The sequence below is a fragment of the Durio zibethinus genome, chromosome 18 (genome assembly GCF_047325235.1).
Source record: "Durio zibethinus cultivar Kanyao isolate XHJ-2024 chromosome 18, ASM4732523v1, whole genome shotgun sequence".
NCBI classification, from domain to species: Eukaryota; Viridiplantae; Streptophyta; class Magnoliopsida; order Malvales; family Malvaceae; genus Durio; species Durio zibethinus.
In genome coordinates, this window is record NC_143179.1 from 11,218,589 (window position 1) to 11,243,787 (window position 25,199).

Here is a 25,199-nt window from a genome sequence, read left to right on the forward strand (position 1 = left end):
CTTAGCTGTCAAAAATGATGGTCAAATTCACTAAAAATTAAACTTTATGAATCGTATATTCGATTCGTATAAAATTTTAAAAATTTATGTATATTTATTATATTTTATATAAAAATTATATATTATAATTTGTATCGATATAAAAATATAAAATATTTTTTTTATTTAATTTATATATAATTATTATTAAAATTTTAAATCGTATTATTTTTATATTTTTTATTCGTATGATATTCATGTTATGTTATTGTGTTGTATTTTATATTATCAAATCTAAAAAATCCAAAGCAATTGTTTCCATTATGTTATGGAGCTAAAACTTTATCAATAATAGTTAAGAACCTTTCTTGTAAACTTAACAACGGAATTTATTACAATGTTTTAAAAAGACAAAATTTCCAGCTAACTTCATCGATAATGCAGTTCAACAAATTACCTAAAGCAGCAATATTATGGGTTTTTTTAATTATCTTTGATAATATTAATAATTTGATTTAGTCTAAGTATGTTTTAATGATAAGATCCTTTCTACTATTAAAAAGTAATAGAAATGTTCAACGTGCCGTGTCAATCTATGAGGAAAGTAATAGACATTTCCATTATTTTTTAACAGTGTAAAAAGATTTTTTAGTTTTCTAACTCTTTTACATAATTTTTTTTATTATAATTATTAAATTTTAACATTTTCGAAAAGTAAAAAAAAAAAAAAATTTAAAGATTGTTAATAGTTATATGATTTATTGATAAAATTTTTAATTTTAATGATCGAATTTAAATATTGATAATTTTAAATATATAAAAAAATTTGAGGATTGGGGAACCATCCTTCACAATAATCATTTCAATGGAAAGAATATGCTTGCTTTTTTTTTTTTTTTCATTGTCTTAACCCCCCAAAAAAAAAACAACAAAAATGTTTTGTTATTTTTTGATTAAATTTTCCAGGAAGCTTCCTAGAAAATCACCATGCATATTCTATGCTATCACTGTTGTTATACGCATTCCTTTGTGTTAATTGGTTGATAATTTCTTCATCAATTTAGTCTTGTGTCTCATTCCATTTGGCTTTATCAAACTTTTTTTTTTTTTAAATTTACAATTAATTGTAAACCCCATTTTCTTTTAAATATAATTTGGGATTGGGCGATTTAAATTTTAATAATTTCTTTAGGATAGAGTTATTGGTATTGATTATATGTCATGATTAATAATTTAAATCAAACAAAGTCAAGAGAAGTAAGATTCTTAGTAAATGTGAACTTAGCTTGCAAGGGTACTTTCATCACTTTATATAAACCAATAGGGATTAAAAATAGTGTATTTAAAAGACATATGGCCAAGCCACTAGTGAACTAGAAAATAATATTTTTGCCTTTTACTTATTATTATTTGTTATGTTTAAAATTTTTAATTTATTTTAATTTTTAAATCTTATCTACTTAACCTAATTACGGAAGATATTACACACTTAAATCATTTTAAACTCGTAATCTCCATGACGATAGACATATTATATGAATTAATATTGATTTTAATCTTAAATAATATTATAGTAATATTTAAAAAATATTAATGAATTGTTTATCCTTGAATTTAATGAGAAAATATATTAAATGAAAATTAATTTCTTAAAATAATAATTTAACTGACCTGGTGACACCCGCCAACAGTACAATATTAAGATATGCAGTCTCGTTCCACACTAGATTTGTAATTAATTTATTAAATTTAATTTTAAACTAGGAATTATTGTTTCTGTATTTTTTTAATACATTTGTTTGGTATATAACTAGCTTTGAAAAATACATTATAAAATTGAGCCATAAACCTTCACCAGGAAATGATAGTTCAGAAAATACAAAATCATAAATTTTTTTTTGTAAGAAAAAATTCGAAGATAAATGGATTGTTTAATTATCTAAGTTAAAATTTTATCTAACAGTTTAAAATAGATAAATTTAAATAATGTATTTTTAGATGACACTAATAAATTATTACTAATAAGATTCAAACTTAAGACCTTTTTGTCGAAGATAATAAACCTAATCGATTGAATTAATTATTGATTATAATACATAATCATAAATTAATTCATATATGTTGTACTACAACTTGTACTTTGAAGAAATTAATTAGTAATTATTGCTATCAGCAGCCGGTAGAATTAAAAAGAAAAAAAAAACAAAAATCTACTAATGACAATTTGATAAACTATGCAATTTAGGGCAAATTAAAGAAATGGAGTTTTAAAAGGTTAGATTCTTTTAAAACTTTTTTTTTTATATAGTTTTTGCAAAAAGCCAAAAAATTGTTACAGTTTGGAGATAAAATAAAAAATATAAATATTAACATTTGACTTTTAAATTTTATTATATATTATTTGTTAAAAATAATTATATAAGTCAATTAAATTAAATTTTTAATTCTTTTAAAATTTTAGTAATACAAATAAAATAAAGTTCAAAAAAATATATGAGGATGATGATAATGGATATAAAGATGAGAATAAAGGCGAAAACCTTTTTTCTTTGATTTTAAAGGTAAAACTTTATACTCTTTTTAAAAAGTCATTAGTTTCATAATAAATAAGTATTATTGATTATCTAAAAAAAAATTATTATTGATGTTCGTTCTTCTATATATATATTTTGTTATCTATTTTTATAGGAAATTTTTTTATTTTTTTAATTTTATTATTTTCTAAATTTCCAAACCAAAAATAGCTTAGCTAACTTAATTTTTGTACCTATAACTTTTACATATTTTGCATGGAATCCTCAAATAAGCCATTCTTACAAAAATACAAAAATATAAAAAAATTTTATTCTGACCAATTTCTAAACAATCCCAATAAAAAGGCCATGTTTGGCTTACCCAAAAACCTTTTATGTTTTTTTTTTTAAATTTCCTTTCAAATCAAGTAAAAATAATTATAAATAAATCAAAATTGAACGAATTTTATAATATTTTTAATTTATTCGTTTGATTAATAAATTTTAAAAATATTATTCATAATAATTTATTAAATTTAATAAATAAATAATAAATCTATATACAAATTATTTATTAAAAATTTTATTCATTTACAATCTTATTAAAAAAATATGATTTTTTTATCTTAAACAACGTGATTGTTTTTTAATTACACAAATTTAACCCCAAAAATTTAACGCATGGATTTACTGGTCAAATTACCAAATAACAAAAACACCCTTAGCCTTTCCTGGACAAATAAACACTTTCAAGGACATTTTCGTAAGAAAAACCTCGGAGAACGAAGATTTACCGTTTAACTCGCGTTCAACGCGGACACGTTAACTTGAAGCAGTGCAACATGTTAGCAACTGTCTGTGTTGACAGATCAGCAGTTGACTGTCAGCGAATGATAATCCTCTACAAACACCTCACAATTACAAGAAGCTTAAATTACATTTATATCCCTATAGCATTTTTCCAATTAACTATTTTCTTTCTAATATCTTGAGGTTTTTTGGTATATGAAAGTTACAAATTTTTTTAAAATTAAATACAAAAATTCTCCATACTAAAAACTATTTTCTTTTTCATTAAAAAACATATATTTTTCTTCATCAAGTGTTACAAACTATGAAAGGGTGATAAAAAGTTGATTTAATTTGTAAATTCATTTTTTTATATTTAAATTTTAATTTTAAAAATTATTTTTATATTAATCTCCAAATGCACAAGCTTAAAAACCATAGTTGTTTTTTTTTTTTTTTTAGTTAACAAATTAACAATAGTTTCACAACAATCAACAAGAAGTTGATTTAATTGATAAAATCATTTTTTTTTATGTAAGTGATTTTATATCTCTTATTAAGAATATTTTGAATGTTCGATTTATAATTTTTATTTTTTAAATTAAATAATTTATTTATTTTGCATTTTTTTATAAAAAATAATTCTACACCTTTGATCAAACATATTAAGATTTTTTTCTTAATCGAACGGCTAATAGGAGCGATTGGATATACAAGCAAAAGTAGAGGAGAGAAACTCTAAAATATTGAAATTTATTGATGTAATTATTTTATGACTTAATTATAAAAAAAACCTCAAAAATAAGATTAACTAATCATTTAAATTTTTATTATTTTATTATAATCAATTGTATCTTGAGCATTTATTATTTTTATTTAATTAAATTTTTATTAGACAAAAATTAATTTCTTATCATCAACAATTTTTATTTTATCAAAAATTTAATTGAATAAAAAAATATTTGAAATCTTAATTATTGTAATAAACAGAAAGTTTTACAAATATTTACTTTTAAGTGAAGATTTTTTTATATTTAAACATTAATTTATTATATATTTTTGTTTATCGGGTGGGGGTGGTTTTTTGGTCGTGGAGTTTTTGTGGGGTTATAAATTCTTGTTTGTTTTCGGAGTAAAAGAATCTTGTGAAAAAGCGAAAAACCACCAAACGGCTATAATCGAGTTACAGGGAAGGAGATGAAAAGAGGAGGAAGAGAAAGAACGATTTTTTCTTTACTTTTTTGAGGATCATTGTTAAAACTTTACTGGGTTTTTTGTTTGCTAAATTTTCTCTCCAATTTGGCCTTCTTCTTTGGGTTTTTTTTTTTTTTTTTTGGGCTGTGGTGGACTTTGATCTGAATTCTGATAAAGTTGAAGCCTTTAAAATCAGCATTTTTTTTCAAAAGTTTTGGTTTTTAGTGATTAGAAAGGGGCAATCCTTGTTGGGTCGTTTAATCATGTCTGAAGGGTACTATAATTCCAAGAAGACTGATGATATTTGTGAAGAAGTTTGTGGACGGGTAATTTTTCTGCTTTCACTTTTCAAGTTTTTTTGTTCTTGTTTCAAAATTTTAGTTCATTTTGAGGATTGGATTAATGGGTTTTCCCCTTGAGTTTGTTTAAGATTGAGGGTATATATAGTTGATGGTCATAGTTTGGTGATTGTTTGAGATTAATGGAAAAGTGGGAACATCTTTTTGGGGGAAGCTATATGCTATAATATAAAGTTTTAGGCTTTTAAGTCAACTGTTGAAGAAATGAAGTTTTTTTTGTTTTTTCTTTGATTTTTATTGTTCCTTTTCCCTCTTTTGATTGATTTTGATTGATTAGCAATGTATTTGGAAGGAGTAGGAAAGTTACTGGGTTTAGACATTGAACACTAGAGTGGAAAACTGAGGGGTGGGTTATGCATTGATGCCTCAGCCAGGAGTTTCATTCAAAACTTTGAACTCAGTATTTGGAGCTTTGAACATTTGAATTGAGTTTTGCTATGTGGATAATGTTGTAAAGCAGGCATAATATGATGTAATTCTAGTTTTTATCATCTTAAATTAAGATGGGATTTGCTTTTCTTTGTTTGGTTGTGCTTACCTGAGTATCTTAATGTTTTCTTTTTCTAATCTGCAGCAGGCGTCCTGTGCAGCATTTACCATATCTAGATTGCGGTGCTTGTTGCGGGGGTTCGATATCAGGACTTGTATTTTACCCTTTGTGGTTATCCCGCTATTCATCTTTGGGGTGTATGTACATGGGCAGAAAATCACTTATTTCCTAAGACCGCTATGGGAATCACCTCCTAAGCCTTTCCATGAAATCCCTCACTATTATCATGAGAATGTGACAATGGAGACTCTCTGCAATCTTCATGGGTGGAAAATTCGAGAGTCCCCTAGACGAGTTTTTGATGCTGTGCTGTTCAGCAATGAGATAGACATTCTCACACTTCGATGGAATGAATTGTATTCTTACATAACACAATTTGTGCTGCTTGAGTCCAACTCGACATTTACTAGCTTACCAAAACCATTGCTTTTTGCTAGCAACAGACAACAATTTAAATTTATTGAGCCTCGTTTGACGTATGGGATGATTGGTGGGAGATTCAGGAAGGGTGAAAACCCTTTTGTTGAGGAGGCATTTCAGAGAGTTGCATTGGACCAGCTTCTCAGAATAGCTGGTATCGAAGATGATGATTTATTGATAATGTCTGATGTAGATGAGATCCCTAGTGCACATACGATTAATCTATTGAGATGGTGTGATGATATACCACCTGTTATTCATCTTCAGTTGAGAAACTATTTGTACTCTTTTGAGTATCACATAGACAACAAAAGCTGGAGAGCCTCAGTCCACAGGTACAAGGCAGGCAAGACCAGATATGCTCATTACCGTCAAGCTGATATCGTCTTGTCAGATGCAGGGTGGCATTGTAGCTTTTGCTTTCGATATATTAGCGAGTTTATATTCAAGATGAAAGCTTACAGCCACAATGATCGAGTAAGGTTCTCTCACTACTTGAACCCTGAGAGGATTCAGGATGTAATATGCAGAGGGACTGACCTATTTGATATGCTTCCTGAGGAATACACGTTCAAGGAGATCATTGGGAAGATGGGACCTATCCCTCGCTCTTATTCAGCTGTCCATCTTCCTGCTTATTTGTTGAACAATGCGGAGAAATACAAGTATCTTTTGCCGGGTAACTGCAAAAGAGAAAATGGCTGAGCCAAGAAAATTGTGTGCTGTAAAGTCTTCAATTACAAGTTGTGCCCTGTACCAGAAAGTGCTGCATTGGCCATTTGATGGCTATGGTGTAGACCTGATAGAAGTGTACTGAAGCTGGGTAGAACTTGATGGGATCTGACTGTGAGTGGAAACTTTATATATGTCCTCTATCTGAATTTGGTTTCTTCCATTATGGAGGCCGATCCAATTTCCCAGTCCTAGAGCTTGTTGTGAGAGACATTTCCCAGGTTTTTCCTTGATGGGAATTTCGTTTTTCTTGGACTAATTGATTCATATATTCCTCTTACAAAGTAGTAACGACATGGGCTCATTGATTTGTATCATTTGACTGCTGCTGTTGGTTCTCCCATTGATCATAATGCTGAATCATTCATCTATTGCTGTATTCTTTTTTTTTTTTTTTGAATTTTTCAATATTAAGGTTAACATAACGACGAAAGCTCTCTTTTCAGAATAGGCCAACTCTTACTCCATTCCTGGAATCATTTGAGTTATAATTCTTTTACATTACTATGGCAGTTGAACTCACAGGAATTTTTTTCCTTCATATTCTCAACCTCCAGAGAAACAGTTTCCCTTCCTCTAATGCGTTAAAAAAAAATCGAAAAGTGAATTTCAAAACACTAATACAAGATTATGAAATGTAGTCAAACAACTGTTTCACCAATCCGCAGATTGCTTGAATTCATGCGCCGTGGCTGCATGAGGCCCCTAATACAAAACCTTGTCCAGGCCATTTATTTCACACGGATTCTTCATTTAATGGGATAGGAGACTTTCCCATTTGACTTGGTTGCAAGGAAAAAGTCAAAACTATTTTTTTTATCATTGGTTACTTGAGAAAGTAAAATTGCTTGGAATACGTCCATGACAAAAGACAAAAGTTGATGAGAAGATGTTTTTAATGCCATGGGGGAAGACTAATTAATTCATGGTGACAATAATGACATGATTTTTGTTGATTACGATTGATGCATGCATCAGTGGACAAGTGGCATACGTGGTTGTGATTCAGATATCCTGTGGGCGCAAAAAACAAAAAAAAAAAAACGAGCTTTTTGCACCAATGTAAGAAAATCGGAAAAAGGAAATTAAGTTTGGAGAATAGATTATGGCTTTGAAGTTCTTCATTGTTCTGACATAATCAAGTTGGAAATAATTAGGATATTAATTTTATCCAAATTTGATAGAAAATCTGATTTTTTATAATGAAGATGGAGAAGATATTAAAATTTGAAAATGAAGATGAAAATGAATATAATTTTAAATTTTTTATTAAATATAATTCAATGATGGATAATATAGTTCCTGTCCCCTGTCCTCTCTGAGATAAAAAAACTAGAAAGACAGAAGTGAGATGGTAATAATGTCGTAGTTACATGTTTTTGTTGCAATGCAAGACCAAATATTTGTGTTTCTTACATGTACCGCAGCAAAAGATTAGGCTGTCTTTGTAAAAGTCTGTATGAACAAACTCTCTATGCCTCTGGAAGCAAGACAAATCTTAGCCCTAAGAAGTGCTCAAAATTTGGACTCTGTCCTTGGGGAGTTTCTGCTTCGCTTTAGTTCTTCATAACCGATCTAACCATGAACGAATGCTTTCCTGAGAGCCAAATTGTAGATCCTGCAGCAAATAGATTAGAATTTGAGATTTTCTGATAATCATGTCATGACATTTGGAGGGCAGACAAATTGATGGAGGAGGGTGAAAGCTGAAGCTTACAGCTAAGGGTAAATCTGGGGGTGTGTCAAACTAAGTTCTCAAGCACAGAAATTCCACAGGACGGATCAGTATTCCCTGTCATCTCAACTGATCCATGAGCACAGCCAGTAAATGAGACTTGATTCTTTACTGAATTCTTTAGCAGGGAAGATGAATCCATAAGCTCACTGCATAGCAAAGAATTACCCAAACAATTCAAGTCAGAATTTACGGCAGCCTGAGATTCCCCTGCCAACCATGCTCGATAGTCCAAATCATCCTCACAGTGAACAGCAAGCTGAGGGAGATGAGATCCTTCTGCAGCAAATTCTGATTCCTAATCCATGGAAGTGAACTTCGGTTAGGATCAAATGCAGCAAACAATCCTAGAAACTCAGTGTTTGACAGTATTTATTGTTTTCAATTTATCAATAGCAAACGAAATTAATTTCATGTCTCCATTGCAATGCATGAGTATAATTTTTCATCATGCTTCTTTTTTTTTTGGTTCACGTAAATACTGTAAGATGACTCAAAATGTCAACAATTTATTTCATCCTAGTGGAGAATGACAGGATCATTTTATAGAATCCGAGATACTTGGAAACACAATGTCTCTATTTCAAATTCACATTGATTTTATATGGTGATCAAAAGCTGGATGTCCTCAAGAGTTCTATGAAGGCAAATGAATTAATTCACAAGGCAAAATACATAAACAAAAGACACTACCTATTGTACCTGGTGCATATTTTCGACTGCATCATGGTATTTTATGGATTTACATGGCCGAGGTGGATTAGTTTTAGGGGTCCTTGGACTAGCGCAAATTGTCAAGTCATCTGGTTCTTCAATCATTAGGCTGTCATCATTCTTATCAGTTTGTTTCTGCTGTTGATAGGAAATTTTAGAAACCACATATTCCCCATCATGCTCTTCTTCTTCAGTCCCTAGATGGTACTGATGCATCACCCAATTTGACTTTCCTGCTCTGCACCCTCTCTTTGAACTTTTATAGAGAACCATGATCTTCTTCCAGCCCTTTTGAACTCTACTTTCTATGACAGCTTTGGTCTTTCCTGTCTTATGCCAGCGAACATGCTCCTCATTTGCACTACATTGATTCTTGATTTTTCGGTGCTTTCGCTGACCAGTAGCATAAGCATTAATCGTTCGATGAAGGAAGTGGATACTACTTCCATCCGTCTTTGCTCCTGCACAAGATGAACTGAAATGATCAGAATCAAATTTGTGCACTAACATAGGGTTGCATCGACTATCTATCATCACATTAAAATCAAATCAAGCTGCAACATGAATTTTCCATTTCTGTAAACTTTGAATTACCAAAGATTAACATGAATATCACCTCGGGAACTTAATGAAATCAAGGAGTGTCCCCTCACTGTCTTTGAAGAACATGGGATGCATAATATCAGGAATTCTATTTTCAACATAATGACCTTACTCTTCATATAATCATCTCATTTGGTAAATTGAGTTCATCCTACATATGATAGCAATGAAAACCAAAATATGACTCTCGAAACACACTTACGTGGAAGATTTTCAGAATGAGTGTAGCAAATTCCCTGATCCTCTTCAAGCGTCGGAATAAACTCATCAATAAACAGGTGTGCTTTTGAGTTTCCAACACCGCATTTAGCTGCTAAATGCTCTAAAAGCTCTGCATCAGATGGATCAAACTTGACACCAGTTGGAAGGCCAGGCCACTGAGGAGAAACCTAAAAGAAAAAAAAAAACAGCTCCAAGGGCAGTCACATTTGTGAACGAAATCTACAAGCAACCATACAAACACTTGCCAAATACCCATGTTAAATTTCAAAGAGAGCTATCAATGCTGCTAATGCAAAATTATCGAAACGTTAAAATTCCAACTTACATCACTGTTATCAATACGGTGATGGCAGTTAGGACATTGACGATGTGCCCCACAGCCAGTGATTTGAATGGAAGAAGAACAGGAGGCATTTTTTACTTTCTTTGCAATTGCCCTACTATCAATAAGCCAGCTCCTGCAACAATGGTTTATCAATGAAAATAAGAACCTCCACAGACTTCGATCAGAAAGATGCCATATGCTGTGAATAAAGTAATCCGAAAACAATGCAGACATTGGAAGAATTCTAGAGAAATAAATCATGAGAGTTTCATTTAAGTCATTAAATATTCCTGTCTAAGTAAATGGGTTTCCTTTTAACTGAAGTTTGAAGATTTTCCTCTAACAACTTTGCGTGCAGTGATAGAGTTCCAGAAAGGATGATCATTTCAATAAAATCCTATAATCCTCAAAATGCAGCTCAAAAAGCAAGAAGAAACTCCAGCACTTAAATGACTCTCCAAGTTCCACACAGTCAAACTCGGGGGAAAAGAAGAGAAAAAACCAGAAATGGAGTTTATCAGGAAAAATAAAATAAAAAAATTGGAAAACCAATCCCATTTATGGCAAGTTTTGATGAAACCCCATTACCCAAAATACCATTCCTTCAGTTCACCAATTAGGTAACTCTCCAAAAACAATATAAAACCAAAAAAAATAAAAATTCTTCTCTTTGTAAATGGGATTTTCAATTTTTTTATGTTAACCCCATAAATTTATCTGAAATCACATCTTTTCCACGAATTCTACGTGGAAACCCAAAAAAAGATGTAACCTTTAATAAAAAAGGTTATTGTCCAAGCTGAAACTTTATCGTTTAAAAAAAACACTCATATATTATTATTGTTAAAATTTTAAATCATATCATCTTCGTATTCTTTGTAATATCGTGTTTATATTATATCATCATATTATATTTTGGATTGTTAGGTTTACCCATTAATCCATTTTTCGTATAAAACTTTTTAACTATGCATGAAACTAAACTAATAAAGAAAGGATAACATGAAATATCAAATAGACGGTCAGAATGAGAGGGCAAAGGCACATGCCAAAATTTCAAAAGTCCTGCATAAGAACGCTAATGCAAATTTTAGACTAGAAAACAGGAGCAAAGGCATTTGGATGCACCTTATTTACATTGATATTTTTCCATCACAGCAACCCCTACCCCCAAAGTTCTTGATCCATCTTTAAGTCAGGGCATACCAAAATTCATGTAAAACAGTAGCAAAGTTAACAGATACTGTCATATAACTGAACTAAACTAATCTGATTAGATTTGACATTCTCTTACCAAGATTGTGTTCTTTCTAATATCTAAGACTAATTACGTTTATTGAACTACCCTAAAAATAATTTGTGACACCCTCAAAAACGAAATTGTGCCTTTGGGGGATCAGTAACACTGGCTAAAGCAGAAGAAGAAACTTCTTGGCCTGTTTTCCTCGGTGGCTTTTGAGGTTTCCCCTACATCATCTCTTGCAGCCATCAATGAACTTGTACCAGGCGACTCTGGTGGCAATACAGCATTCTCAGAAGTTGTTCTCTTAGGAGGCATCACAGAATCTGGTGGTGGAATGGTTGAGAGATAGTGTAAGAGCATCTGTATGATTTGGCTGAAATTGGGCCGAGCATTTGGATCCTCTTGCCAACATGAAGTCACAATCGATGCCAAATCTTCTGGAAGATCCTCAGCACTAGGCCTAACATTCTGAAACAACGGAGTCAAAACTTAGACCATCATGCCTATATCAGAATATCATAGTTGCATTTGAAGAAACATAATCATATATGATAAACTTTTTAGTAAGTGTCAACTGTCAAGATGCATGCTACTTCTTGAGGAACGGGATTGTGATTGTGAAGAGCCTGCATTCTGACACTCTTTTGAATCACTTTAGTTGATAGCCTCATGATTCAAATGAATAACAGGAGGTATAACTTGGAGGTTCAACAGCGGTCATAGATCAATTCTCATTCCTAATGTATTAGTCTTAGAGTGTCTTTCACAGTATATAGAATCCTACAAAAATGGCAGGAGGGTGGTTTGCAGATATTTGAAAATTTGAGCATTGGGTGAGCTTTCCAAAGGCAAGCTGACAATCAGATACTCAAGAAACCATCCCATCTTAAGTATTACTTTAAAAAACAAGGCTACACATCATTACCTTAAAAGCAGCAGCATAAGCCGCTTGTAAATTGGACATGCCTTCGAAAGGCAACTTGTTATGGACCAGTTCCCACAGCACAATAGCAAAGCTGTAGGCATCCACCTTATGATTGTAATGCTTTTTCTCTCCATGCCTTAATGTGACTGTGCTATAAAGCTGTTAGCAAAAGGGTCAGCATCTCAAACATAAAAAGCCAAAAATTTATAGGAGAAAAAAAAAATCAACTTTAGGTTCTGAATAATTCAGTAAATTACCTCTGGAGCCATCCAACGGTATGTCCCTGTTTCAGCAGTCATCATTTCTGTTAATGACTCTTCTCTAGCTAAACCAAGATCTGCTAGTTTAACTGTTTTATGGTCTTCAGTCAAGATCAAGTTCTCTGCAAAAGGAAAGAATTTATTGCATAAAGTTCACTTAAAGACGGTTATCGTTTTCGTTTACTTCCAGCTATTGGAATCATGAAGAACACTTAAATCCCTCTAATACCCACTTCAAGGTCTCTCATCTAAAACCAATACCATAAACGAACATTTAAAAAGAACAAAAGAAAACAATAATGCTGCCAATAAAGTATAATTTAGTCATTCACAGTAATCATATTTGTCAAAGTCAATTTAACAAAATGTAATATTCCTCAGGTAAGAAATCATTACAAAATGGATTCTGTTCAGTCAGTCTTAGTTACTCCAAGACTTGCTATACAGTACGAAACCATGGATCTGTGAAGTAGCAGAATAAAAGACAATTAAACATTATGAACATATTTATGTCACTATCAGTTTAACCTAGGCTATTTACTCATCCAAGTATGCAAGGATTCCTTAAGTAAATGCTTTAAAAGTCAAGAGAAACGGCCCAATGAAAGCATTAGCGGAAATAACTAGGATGTTAACAAGCAATTATAACTGGACCATGTAAAACTGCAACTGCCATACCCTGAAGGTTCTGCTGTCTACCGATATGGCGATATCATATGTCAAATAATCAGCACACCAATAGTTCTGGATCTTCATCTCACCTTTGCAGCTACAAGCTTCTCAATAGATTTTAGGTCCGTGACTTGATGTTCAAGTCAAACAGTTCTCAAAGAAAAACCCTTTTTCTTTCTATTTCATTGGAAGCTAGGTAGACTAATGACCATCAAATTGTCCATCATTATGCAGAAAGTTTGAATAATTATCAGATGCTCCAGGAGCACACCTTCACTTGCAGTTTAACAAATATGGAACACAGAGTTATGGTTTATCAATGGTAAACTCATTATGTTGGATAACAAGCTTGCCAGCCTTCAAACAAACAGAAAACAAAGAGATAATATCTTGCGGCATGCTATTGGTTATCATGGATTCCTTTTTCCTTTCCATGAGTCAGATTTGAGGAATACTAAGGAAACAAAAGCCATAAAGGTAGAAACTCCAAATCTTACAAATATACAAAGACAAAATGCAATTATACATAGAAGCTGCCAAACTTTTCACAGAATGTCACTCATTCTTGTAAGCACACCTAGAAAGGTTATAGTCATACCAGGTTTCAGGTCCCGATGAATGATCCCATGGGAGTGTAAGCATTCCATTGCACGAGCAATATCAAGTGCAAACCCAATTGCTACATGCATGTCCAAGCACTTTGGCCGCATATTCAGAAGGTATTTACGCAGTGTCCCACCTAGTAGGAGCTCAGTTACTATCACCATGACTGGCTCCTTGCAAGCTCCAATAAACTGGAAACAAATAAAAGTTCAGCTAAGACATAAGCCTATTTCCATTTAATATAACCTAAACTTAATGATTTGTGGATATTAATTGACAATATCAACCATAGCCAGAAAGCACATAAATTCAGCAACAAGAAATTAATGGCATATATAATGAATCAACAACCTTCACTAGATTTTTGTGTTGAACTTTGGATAACATAGCAACTTCCCTTGCAAACCTTCCTTCTCTCCTTGCAATCTGTTCAGGGGTTTCCCCTCTTCGAACAACTTTAATAGCAACATTTTGATTCTTGTATCTAAATGCATCCAATGGATTAAAATACATGAGATAACTGTTACATAATAACAAGCACAAATAATCAAATTTATCCAGGCTATAAAATATCATACATCTACTCAAATTATCAATAAAATTTCCACCAAAATAATTTAAAAGAGACAGGATTCATTTAAAAACCTAAGCTTTTTGTTCTTCTCAATTGATCAGGGTCAAACTGAAATGCCAACAAAGCTAGACCAAGCCTCCCCTCATATTAATTAGAATCCAAAGAAAATTGACTTACTTTCCCTCATATACTTTAGCATGAGCACCTTCTCCAATCTTAGGACCAACAAAAAGCTGCTGAGGATCAATCAACCACTTAGCATCTAAACTGAACTCTTGAGTTGAAAAAAATCCATTTCCAGATCCCATCTTTTGAAACTACACTTTTCGAAACAAAAATTGAACAACTACCATCTATTGACCAAACAAAAAGAAGCCCTTTTGAAAATCCCACATTTGACGTAAACAGAAAAAGCTAAAAAAACCAAACTTTTTATAGCTGGAAAAAAAAGAAGTTACAAAGGACATGCCTTTGCCTACATTGAAGTACCCAAAGTCTGGATTTTTACTTTTTTTTTTTTTTCCAGTTTTAAAACAATAAACCCATCCCAAAAATCATGGATTGCAGATCCAAAAAACCATCAAGAACTGCCTTTAATGGGAGGCAAAGAATAAAGCCCACATGTTTTCTGCAGACACCCCACCAACAAAAATTTAATAAAAAATTATACTAATAATAAAAAAAAAAACATAAACACAGAGAGATAACAGAAGAATAGACAAGGCCCTTCAGCAAAGAAGCAAGCACTAACACAACAAAATCAAAGGACCACAAATAAAAGAAAGATAAGTTTTTTAATGGGAAAGTGAGCTCAATAAGCAAAGAAAAAGAAACAGTTGAATTATATAAAGGGGAAGGAAAAGGAAGGAAGAATTAATGGGAGGATTGGGAAGAGATTGGATATTGAAATGGTGGATGGGAAGTTGTTACTGGCTATTGAGAGAGAGAGAGAGTGTTTATTATAATGGAACTATGGAAGTGAAACCAAACCCTTTTTTTTTTTTTGGCTTTCTTGTGTGTTTCCTTGGCGAGTCTTTGTCAGAGCAACAACTTGTCATGTTTTTTTTTTAAGAATGAAAAAGAATTTTGTATTTTATAGTAGGAGATTAGTTTTATACTCATTAAAAGATTAGAATTGAGTTCATGTACAATAATTTGATTACTTTTTGGGTCGTAAAATGTTAATTCAAATCTAACAAGATTACAAATGTAAAAATAACAAACAAAGTCATTTAATTTTATAATTTTATTTAGATAAATTTTTATATTTTTATTATATTTAAAATTTAATTTATATTTAAATAAAATTTTAAATTTGTATTTGAATAATATTTTATTTTTAATTTGTATTTAAATAAATTTTTAATATAAATCATTTTTATTTAAAATAAAATTTTATTTAAATACAAATTAAAAGATAAAAATTTATTTTAAAAAAATAAAATCATTTAAGTTTTTTTAAATATTTTAATTATTATAAAATTATAATTAAATTATTGATGTGATAATTTTTTTAAGTATTTTAAAATAGATTAAATTTATGTAAATTTTGAAAATAAATATGATAATTAGATTTTGTTTCATATTGATAAAATAAATAATTTTAAATTTCTAATGAAATTTTATATTATTAATAATGGAAAATCAAAATAAATCAACATTTAGCATCTACAAAATGAATAAGAAACTAGTGAATTTGGTTTTTTATTCTTTTATTTTTTGGTTATTAAAGAAGCAGACAAACAAAAAGAAAACAGTCATTATATTTATGTTAAATCATCTCTTTTGAAATGGTCAAAAATTAAAAAAAATTAAAAAAAAATCATCTCATTTGAAAAGGAAGATAAGACTTGATACATGATGGTAACCCATTCTTAATGGTAAATTGGTTTTGTTTTTGTTGATAAGGTAAATTCTAATTGATATCCACATACTTTTTTTCCTTTATGATGGAACATTTTGATTCTCATACTTTTTTCAAATGAAAATAATTTATATATATATATATATAAGAGCTTTAGCTTGAAATAAAAAAATTTAAAGATACTAAAATTTAAAATTTTAATTTATTTAATATCATTTTTTAAAAATAATTTTATAGATTAATTGAATCAAACATTGTTTCATTTGATAATAAATTTTAGAATAAAATTAATTAACAATGATTTATTATATTTTTTGGATAAAATATATTATTGTTCACTCAATTATAATTATATATTTAAAATAATTATCTAATTATTAAAAATTTTAATTTAATAATTAAAATTTAAATAAGTTTTTTTATCTAATTTTTATTTTATAACAACATATTAATATGCTAATGTTATATCAATTATCAATTGCCATATGATATTATCACGATATTTAATATGTCATGTGATGTACAAATGTGATATTATAAATTTTGAAAAAAATAAAAAAATGTATTTATTTTTTTCTAAAAATTTAATAAAAACACATACCAAATCATTTTTGGGTAAATAAAATTATAAAATTGTTACTATTTTTTCTAAAATAACAATAAAAAATAAAAAAAATAAAAAGAAACGGGAGCCATATATTTTACTAGGTCAAACTATTTTTGTTTTTTATTTTGTTTTCCCCACAAAAGGGCTATAAAAAACCTTGTCGGTGGGCTAAAAAAAAGGGTTGATGGAGCCCACCATGAATTATTTAAAGTGGGTCCAGATCAATTTCGAAATGTGCAAAATGCAAAAATAAATAAAATAAAATAAAATAAAGTAAATCAATGAAGAGGGTGAAGAAAAGTCACAAACCTTGGTTTGCCTGTGAATTTGTTGGACACTTAGGATACAAGACATGTGAAAAGGTTGTGTGAAGTGGGTGAATTCCTAGCCATTCAGTTTTCACTTCAAAATTTAGAGATTAATTCATCTTTGTATTTATACACCCTTTAGCAAATGGGGCAACTTATTAGTTAGTATTACATCATTTAATATAGTTTGACCTCAATTTTGTTTTGGACGCAAAAAAAAAAAAAAATCCAAATTTTATTTCTTTTCACATATCATGTAAGAGGAGACTTATATAAAATAACCTTTTATATAAAAAAAATCGAGATAAGAAAAAAATTTAAAAATTGTAAAATTTGATATCGAATTTACTAAATACTATATTTTAAAAATAATTATATAAATTAATTAAATTAAATCTTAAAATCCATATATAAAACAATTTCCTTCTTAAAACATTGTTTTATGAAACTATTTGCAGCTAATGAATATAAATAGATTTTACAATCTAAAACATGATACCGTGATATAATACGAATATAATATAAAAAATATATAAAAATAACAATTTAAAATTTTAATAATAATTATATATGAATTTAACAAAATAAAAAATATATATTTAATACTTTTATATCGACATAAATTGTAACACATAATTTTTGTTTAAAATACAATTCAAATACATGATATTTTATATGACACGAATATACGAATAACTAATCCTAGATATAAAAGATAAGTAGGGCAGGCAGATAGGATAACTTCTTGCACCTTCCATTTCTTCTCACATGTTTCACGAAAATAAAAGTGCTTAACAATATTGAAATAGAAGGACATTAGCCACAATTCAAAAGAAAAAAACGTTTCACAATCATAAAATTTAGCCACTATTTTGAGAACAATTACTGAAATGTGGCCAAATCTTATATTATGTCGATCTAGGATTGACTACAAGCTTGATTTATCGTACCAAACAATGTGCATTTGAATCTCAGCGACGCTTGTAAATACAAGGCTTCAGATCAGGCCATTCAATGTCCCTCCTTTTCGAGCTTTGCTTCTCCTGCAAAGGAAAATATAAATGGATATTATGGAGCAATGGAGCATGAAACTACACATTTATTGCCATGAATGTCATTTAGATTTAGTTTAACAGAAGAGCCTAATCCTCTCTACAAATGACATGTACCTTTTTCTTGAAGTATAATAAAACAAACATCTTGTTTGAGAAGTCCTGCACATAACGTTAATGAGTTAACGAAGGATAACGGGTTGCATTAATGTAAATAAAAGAACATTATAACCTGCAATGCTGAGGTGAATCCCATCTCACAAACAGCTTTTGAAAACCTATTTGGGTCTGCTCCTCCATTATTTGGATCAAATCTGCTCTTTACCTCGGCTATCAAAAGCCAACCACTATAAAGAACCAAAATAAGTTGGTTTATTAACCAAAAACTCATCAGAAAACGGTAACAGCAAGCGTTAAACAATATTTACGCTCAGCAAACCTTGGCTTAAGTACTCTATATGCTTCGTGAAGGTAACTAGCATAGTTAGTCCCCATCAATGAAAGGCAAAAGACAGCAACATCTACCGAGGAAGGACCAAGTGGTACCTGCCATCAAAACTCAAAAACAATTGATTACTACTTTGAAAGCATCCAACATCCTGTGAACTCATACATTTGGGCACATGCAGACATGTAGAGAGAGGCAGAGATTCTCAAATCTTTTTCTCTGATCCATATATCAGTGAGCAACCATTGTAGAAAATGAAACCAAAAAACTCTAGCATTGGCTAGTTATTTTTTCTTTCTTTCTAAAAGGTAATTAAAGTCAGCATATGCTAGTAAACACCATCCTACTGCACCAGTTTAAAATTTGGCAACTGATAGTAGCAAGTAATAGCTAGACCTGGCAATATGCATATCCATATCGTATAAAATATTGATAATTCATTTACTTTAAAGTGTGGCACTTTCATGTCTTTTTTGTGTCGTGTTTTAAATTGTCAGGTCTAGCAATAGTTTTCCAACAAATGCTTTGTAACCGATAGTAGTAATGCAGTATACTTATTGATGGATCAAATTATGTAATTGTACTCAGTGATGACATATGGGATTCGTTCAATAACTGTGATATAACAAGCACATAAAGGGGATGGAGACAGGACATACATTTGACATATCACAAGCAATTACTGAAGGATCGTTTGAGACAAGATCAAAAGAGAAAACTTTATTCTTCACATTTTTTGCAAGGCGTGCATCACCTGAAACACAATTTAGCATGATGATAATGACAGAGCAGCCAAAAACAGGTATATCAGATCTTGTTAAACATTTATCATGAATATGAGTTCAACAAATTATCATTGCCATACAAAATGGCAAATCCAGTTAAGCAAATTCTCACCACAGCCAAAATCAGCTACAATTAAAGAAGAACTACGATCCTTCAGCCATTTTATGATTATATTGACTGGCTGCTCAGGCCAATGCAACATTTGCTCCTGATATCCTGTATGGTACTGGCCAGGTGAGTGAAATGAATAAGTCCAAATGCAACTTCGATATAACACTAAACCACTTAAATAATCCCACTTCAGAACATTGGTTAGATCTATCATTCTTGAACACCAAATGGCAACTAAAGGAAAAAGAAGGCAATTTGGAGACATTAACACAGTTACATGAGAGTTTAATGTAAACATCCTACTTGACCGTATCACAATTTGGAAGCTAAGGATTCAACTTTGATGCAAATTTTTATCACAAGAAAACAATAAAATACAGGTAAACTCAGGGAATGCCTTGAAAATTAGACAGAAGCTAGATTGAAGAAAAGTTATAACTTTAAAGCTTACCATATCAAACAATTCTGGGTCTTGTTTGAAATAGTCCAGTGCTTCTTTACCTCTATGAAAACAAAAGAAAAAAAGAAGCTAACTTTGCATTATCAAGTTACGAAGCTACAATTTCAACAAAAAATTTAACTAACACAAAATTAAAACCAAGAAATAAACTTTCTCTCTTTCTCTCCTTTCCCCTTGAGCAAAACCAATAAGTACCTAAAGTTCAAACAAAAGAGAAGGAAAAAGAGAGAGAAAATACGTGCAAGTGTAAAGCTTTTCATTGATCATCCTAAAATGTCCACCGGCCAACCTTGCTCTCATCTGCATATTCAAAATAAACCCATAAAAAAGAATCCAAATTTACATGCATTTATATATAATAGAAAGTAACCTTGTCAAGAAAACTTGAGGAATTGGAAGAAGAAGAAGACTTGGTTGGCTTTGAAACAGCAGAAGACTGATTGGCGTGGCTTTGCAGCTGATGGGTTTTTTTCTCATGTTGTGTTGAGTGCTTTGGTTGCAAATGTTGTTCGATTTTTTGAGGATTGTTGCGTCTTGCCCTTTTCCTCTTTCTGCTTTGTCCTTCCATCGTGTATGGGTTTCCTTTCGACTTCCAGAAACCCTTTGCTCTGTTAGTTATACAAAGGATTTTGCAGAAATATTGGGCTTTATTGGGCCATTCTTGAACACAGGGTTTGGGTCAATGCTAGGCTCAGCCTGGTTATGATTTTGGTCTGTTGTTGAAGCCGAAATTTCACACCTAAAGGCCCATTAAAGATGATATCCAAAGGAGTTTGTTTAGTAAGAAACCTAGCAAATTTCGGGCTAAAAATTTTTTGTTTTATCAATTTTATTTATAGATTTTTTATAAAATTTATCTAATAAAAAAATAAAAAGTAAAAAATCAAATAATATAATACTTGAATATTTAAATTAACTTTTTATTATCACAAAATATATTTAATAACAAATAAAAATATAAAACAAAAAAATCATAAAAAATAGTTAAATAATAATTTGCACAAAAAACCAATTAAAAAAAACGAAACAAGTCTCTTTTTAATATGAAAAAATTATATATATATATATATTTTTATAAAAAATATTTTATAAATATAAATATAAATTTATATATATTATATTATTTTAATATGAGATTGAAAGCATCTTTATAACTATTTAGTTTTATGAGTTTCATGAAATTTAAGCTGTGAGGATCCTGCAATTGGTTTTTGGGTTTGATTTTATCTGAAAAGACGGGTTAGTGTCTATGTAAGCTACAAAAACTGTCTTTTTTTTTTTTTGTTGGGTTACATTTTCCTTATTTTTTGTGCAAAATATTTTTTTATTAATTAATACTTTTCTCTTTTTAATATGAAACTGGAGTTTCATGCTTCAATTAATGCATGAATTAAAGAAATCAGAAACATTAATTTTCAATCTCTCGCAATACACCAAATTATAATATTTCTTTTGTATATATAATTTATAATTTTGTGGTACATAAATATAAATATAATATATTTATATATTTTTAATTTCGTGTGTCATCTTTTTTAAGGAGTGTTTTTGTAAATTTAGCATCTCCATCATAATTCACAAGTAAAAATTTCCTGAAGGTTTTTTTTTTTAATATAAATAAGAGTATTTTAATCTTCACAAACTCCAAATTAAATATTATAACAAAAAAAATGAATTACTTGATAATTGATTACCTTAGCAAGTAATTAGTTTTTAATTATAAAAGTTGCATGATCATCGATAAAAGATTAATTCAATTGATAAGATCATTTTTTTTTATGTAAATGATTTTGAGTTTGAATTTAATTAATGATTTTTTATTATAATTATTTTAAATGCATAACCTACAATTATTATTCTTTAGATAATATTTTATCTTATCTAAAACTTGGTAGTGTCATGCGTATTATTGCGGTTTAATAACAATAAAAATTAAAAATACTAAAACATATTTATACAAATTTGTTTTATTAACTTATGAAATATTAAGCTTTTTAAAAATAAATGTGATGATCTATCATGAACAAAAAATAAATAAATAAAGGTTAAGAAATTTGCAGCATAAATCAACAACTTCATATATCAGATTTTTTCAATATCTTCGAATTTGTAAGCTTGGTCTTTTAACTAATGGATTATGCAAAAAAAAAAAAAAAATAATGAGTATATTTATTAATGAATCTTAAGAATTTAAATAAAATGATAAAAAATATTTACAAATCGATAAATTTTTTTTTAGAAAATCAAAATCTGGATGAAAACTAAAAAATTAAAAATAGATAATTTTTTAAAGATTTTCTTATAAAAACTTTTAGAAAATCAATAAAATTAAATAGATTAACAAGAAAATGGTTAAATAAGAAAGAGAAAGAGATTTCATCATCTTTAGGTTTAATGAATTAAAATTTTCACTTTTTCATGAATTAATTGTGATAATAGGGTGAAAAAATCGATAATTATTGAAATTAAATATTTATTGATTTGAATGTTTTATTGATAATTATAAAACTTTAATTTACAAATTAAAAAGTCAAATCAATATGTGAAGGTGTTAAATAAAAAATTTATAAGGTTAACATATTTATAAAGTTGATATGTGATTCTTTTGAGAAAATTATAGATTGATATAGAATTATGTTAAAAATTGAATAATTTATCAATTTCAAATTAAAAAAAAAATTACACATGACGTGACTTTTATCAAACGTCGAATGTTGAAACACATGTTTGGGAGACTGACCCTAGCATTCCCCTAATACACTACCTGAAATTTACTGATCTCAAACAATCACAGCGGAGCGGGCCACAGTCGTCGTGTGTTATATGTTGGGTTTGGCAGCAGGTAGCGCATATTAATTACTTTGACAAATAATGTATAGTAAAAAAGAAAAAAAAAAAAAACTGGTAATTATTTCTTCTACCGACCAGTTACCACCGTCAAAGTCAGAGAGTAACCGTCATGGCTGCATATTTTCTGCATCACATCTATGTTGTGATTTAATTTGAATTTGAACATGTTCAGGTATATATTCCTTTTATATTTAATTAAATTAATAATATAATATCAACATATATTAATTAGATCATAAAAATTTTAATTTTTTAAAGTAAAATTTTAATTTCGAGTCTTGTGAATAAAAAATTAGATTTAAAAGAGTTTGTTTTTTTTATGAGATTTGATTTCAGATTAATCAGGATTCAAAGAGATTATCGGACATCGAAAAATTTCAGACAAAAAAATAATAGTATAATATATTAATTTAATAATTGAAAATATGATATAAAATATATAAATAAAAGATATCAATGTAATATAATTTTAAATTTTAATAAAAATTATATTTAATAAAATAAAAAATATATTTTTATTTCGCATATAGTTTTTATATAAAATATTATATAAATGTATTAATTATTAATATTTTATATAACATAAATATATAAATTATCAAATTTAAATTCATGCTATTTCTTATCCGATCATGCTCTTTCCTTATAATAAAAACAATGCAATTTGTAGTAGTACAACTTCAACTACCAATATATTAATTTAACGCTATATTTTTATTGCAATTTGCAAGCACCAAAGCTCGTTATATATCATAAATATCTATCTGTGTTTTGTATTATTATTTTTGTGTATAGGATTATTACATGATATTTTTGCAGTTACTGACACTTGTCAACCAAACCAAGTCTATAAAAAAAGCCCATAAAAAGAAGCAAAGCATAAGCTCAAAACAGAAAAGAAGTTCCAATCTCAATTCTAATGGCAGAATTTGAGTCCATAATAATACTTCTACTTATTGCAATTTTCTTTCCTATTTTTCTTTTGCATCGCTTTCAAAACAGAAACTCACCAGGGATTCTCTCCAATGCAACCAGGGTTTTGGAGTTTAGCGTCGATATTATTAACTATAGTGGTGAAAATTTAGATAAAATTTTAATAAAAATATAAAAATAAAAACAATAATTTAAAAAATTTTATGAAAATTTTGATAATTATCCAATGATAAAATCTCAAGTAAAATCACAAATGATGAATTTTCTATGAGATTTCTTGATGAAAGATTTTTTTTAAATTCAACTCAAATGGTGGAAGAATTTAGAGAAAATTTTAAAAATAATTGTTACACTATTTTTTTCTAAGGATTAAGAAACAAATGACAAATAATAAGAGCTTAGGTTTTAAATTTAACCCAAATGGTAGAGAAATTAGAAATGAACCTTATAAGGTATTTCTAAATAGACACAAATCTTGAAATATTTAGAAATAAAATTTATAAAATAAAAAATAAATCTTGATGATAAAATTCTTAGTAATTATAAATGGATGATTAACTAAGACATTTTTAAGTGAAAAAATATTTCTAATTAGATCCTAATGGTGAAAAAATTAGATATATTTTTAATAAAAGAAAATTTAACAAAAAAAGTAAATGATGAAGTTTTTCTGACGATAAAGCCTCTTCAAAAAAATAAATAAGATTTTTGAATCCTTTTAAGCTGATAAAGTATTTTTAAGAAGCTTGCTAGATTAATGAAGAAATCTTATAAGTTATTTCTAATATTTAAACTTTAAATTTTAATAAAAGACCATCTGATTGTTAGGATAATTTAGAATTAAATTATACCATTTTAAGATGAACATGTGAGGGTATTATAACATTTCTCATACATAATTGAATTTCTGAACCCTATTCTGAAATGCATATTAGAACATATTCTTTTAAGAATCTTTAGTCAAGCTTATGACATTTTTAAGAATCTAGATTGATCTAGGTAACCAATCACACATGTACAAAAAAAATTGATGGTGACTCCTAAAAGTCTATATCTAATTATAAGTTTATGGATTTATACGTTATAACAATGCTTAGCTATCTTTCCACTTAAAACTATTCTTATGTGATATTTTTTGTAATTATGACACTTATCAACCAAATAGGCTCTATAGAAAAAACCTAAAAAAGAAAAAAAAAATCATAAGTTCAAAAAAGAAAAAAAATAATATATGAGTTTGATAAAAATAAAAATATATATATGTTTGATATATTAAAACGAATTATGATATGATAATTTTTATATTTTATTTATGTTAAACACAAAATAAATAAGCATATATGCATAAATTATAATATAAAATTCTTC

The 25,199-nt window shown here is 29.0% G+C and overlaps 3 protein-coding genes and 1 pseudogene across 6 annotated transcripts; 1 reads left to right on the forward strand and 3 right to left on the reverse strand.

The window, feature by feature from the left end:
- The first annotated feature begins 4,319 nt into the window (after positions 1–4,319).
- On the forward strand, positions 4,320–6,961 carry LOC111299560 (uncharacterized). 2 transcript variants are annotated; one of them, XM_022894803.2, is made up of 2 exons: positions 4,320–4,801; positions 5,409–6,961. In XM_022894803.2, exons 1-2 carry the CDS (start codon positions 4,739–4,741, stop codon positions 6,507–6,509), a joined length of 1,164 nt encoding a protein of 387 aa, XP_022750538.1. In that variant the 5' UTR covers positions 4,320–4,738; the 3' UTR covers positions 6,510–6,961. The 2 variants fall into 2 exon arrangements, with proteins under 2 accessions (XP_022750538.1, XP_022750539.1); XM_022894804.2 differs by having other exon boundaries at positions 4,338–4,801; positions 5,412–6,961.
- Positions 6,962–7,784: 823 nt separating this feature from the next.
- Positions 7,785–10,826, reverse strand: LOC111300507 (SUPPRESSOR OF GAMMA RESPONSE 1-like; annotated as a pseudogene). The gene is made up of 5 exons (XR_016329855.1): positions 10,136–10,826; positions 9,791–9,977; positions 8,974–9,446; positions 8,254–8,569; positions 7,785–8,154 (listed from the first exon to the last, which is right to left on the reverse strand). The product of XR_016329855.1 is annotated as an SUPPRESSOR OF GAMMA RESPONSE 1-like (transcript).
- A 397-nt stretch (positions 10,827–11,223) lies between these two features.
- LOC111299561 (serine/threonine-protein kinase STY13-like) lies at positions 11,224–15,396 on the reverse strand. 2 transcript variants are annotated; one of them, XM_022894806.2, is made up of 6 exons: positions 14,590–15,396; positions 14,190–14,322; positions 13,834–14,029; positions 12,561–12,685; positions 12,304–12,462; positions 11,224–11,846 (listed from the first exon to the last, which is right to left on the reverse strand). In XM_022894806.2, exons 1-6 carry the CDS (start codon positions 14,718–14,720, stop codon positions 11,532–11,534), a joined length of 1,059 nt encoding a protein of 352 aa, XP_022750541.1. In that variant the 5' UTR covers positions 14,721–15,396; the 3' UTR covers positions 11,224–11,531. The 2 variants fall into 2 exon arrangements, with proteins under 2 accessions (XP_022750541.1, XP_089603641.1); XM_089747515.1 differs by having other exon boundaries at positions 14,484–14,624.
- Positions 15,397–17,924: 2,528 nt separating this feature from the next.
- On the reverse strand, positions 17,925–20,654 carry LOC111300508 (S-adenosyl-L-methionine-dependent methyltransferases superfamily protein). Its single transcript, XM_022896139.2, has 9 exons — positions 20,419–20,654; positions 20,287–20,348; positions 20,040–20,091; positions 19,589–19,703; positions 19,351–19,445; positions 18,683–18,789; positions 18,476–18,590; positions 18,361–18,405; positions 17,925–18,234 (listed from the first exon to the last, which is right to left on the reverse strand). Exons 1-9 carry the CDS (start codon positions 20,614–20,616, stop codon positions 18,163–18,165), a joined length of 861 nt encoding a protein of 286 aa, XP_022751874.2. The 5' UTR covers positions 20,617–20,654; the 3' UTR covers positions 17,925–18,162.
- Positions 20,655–25,199: the final 4,545 nt, after the last annotated feature.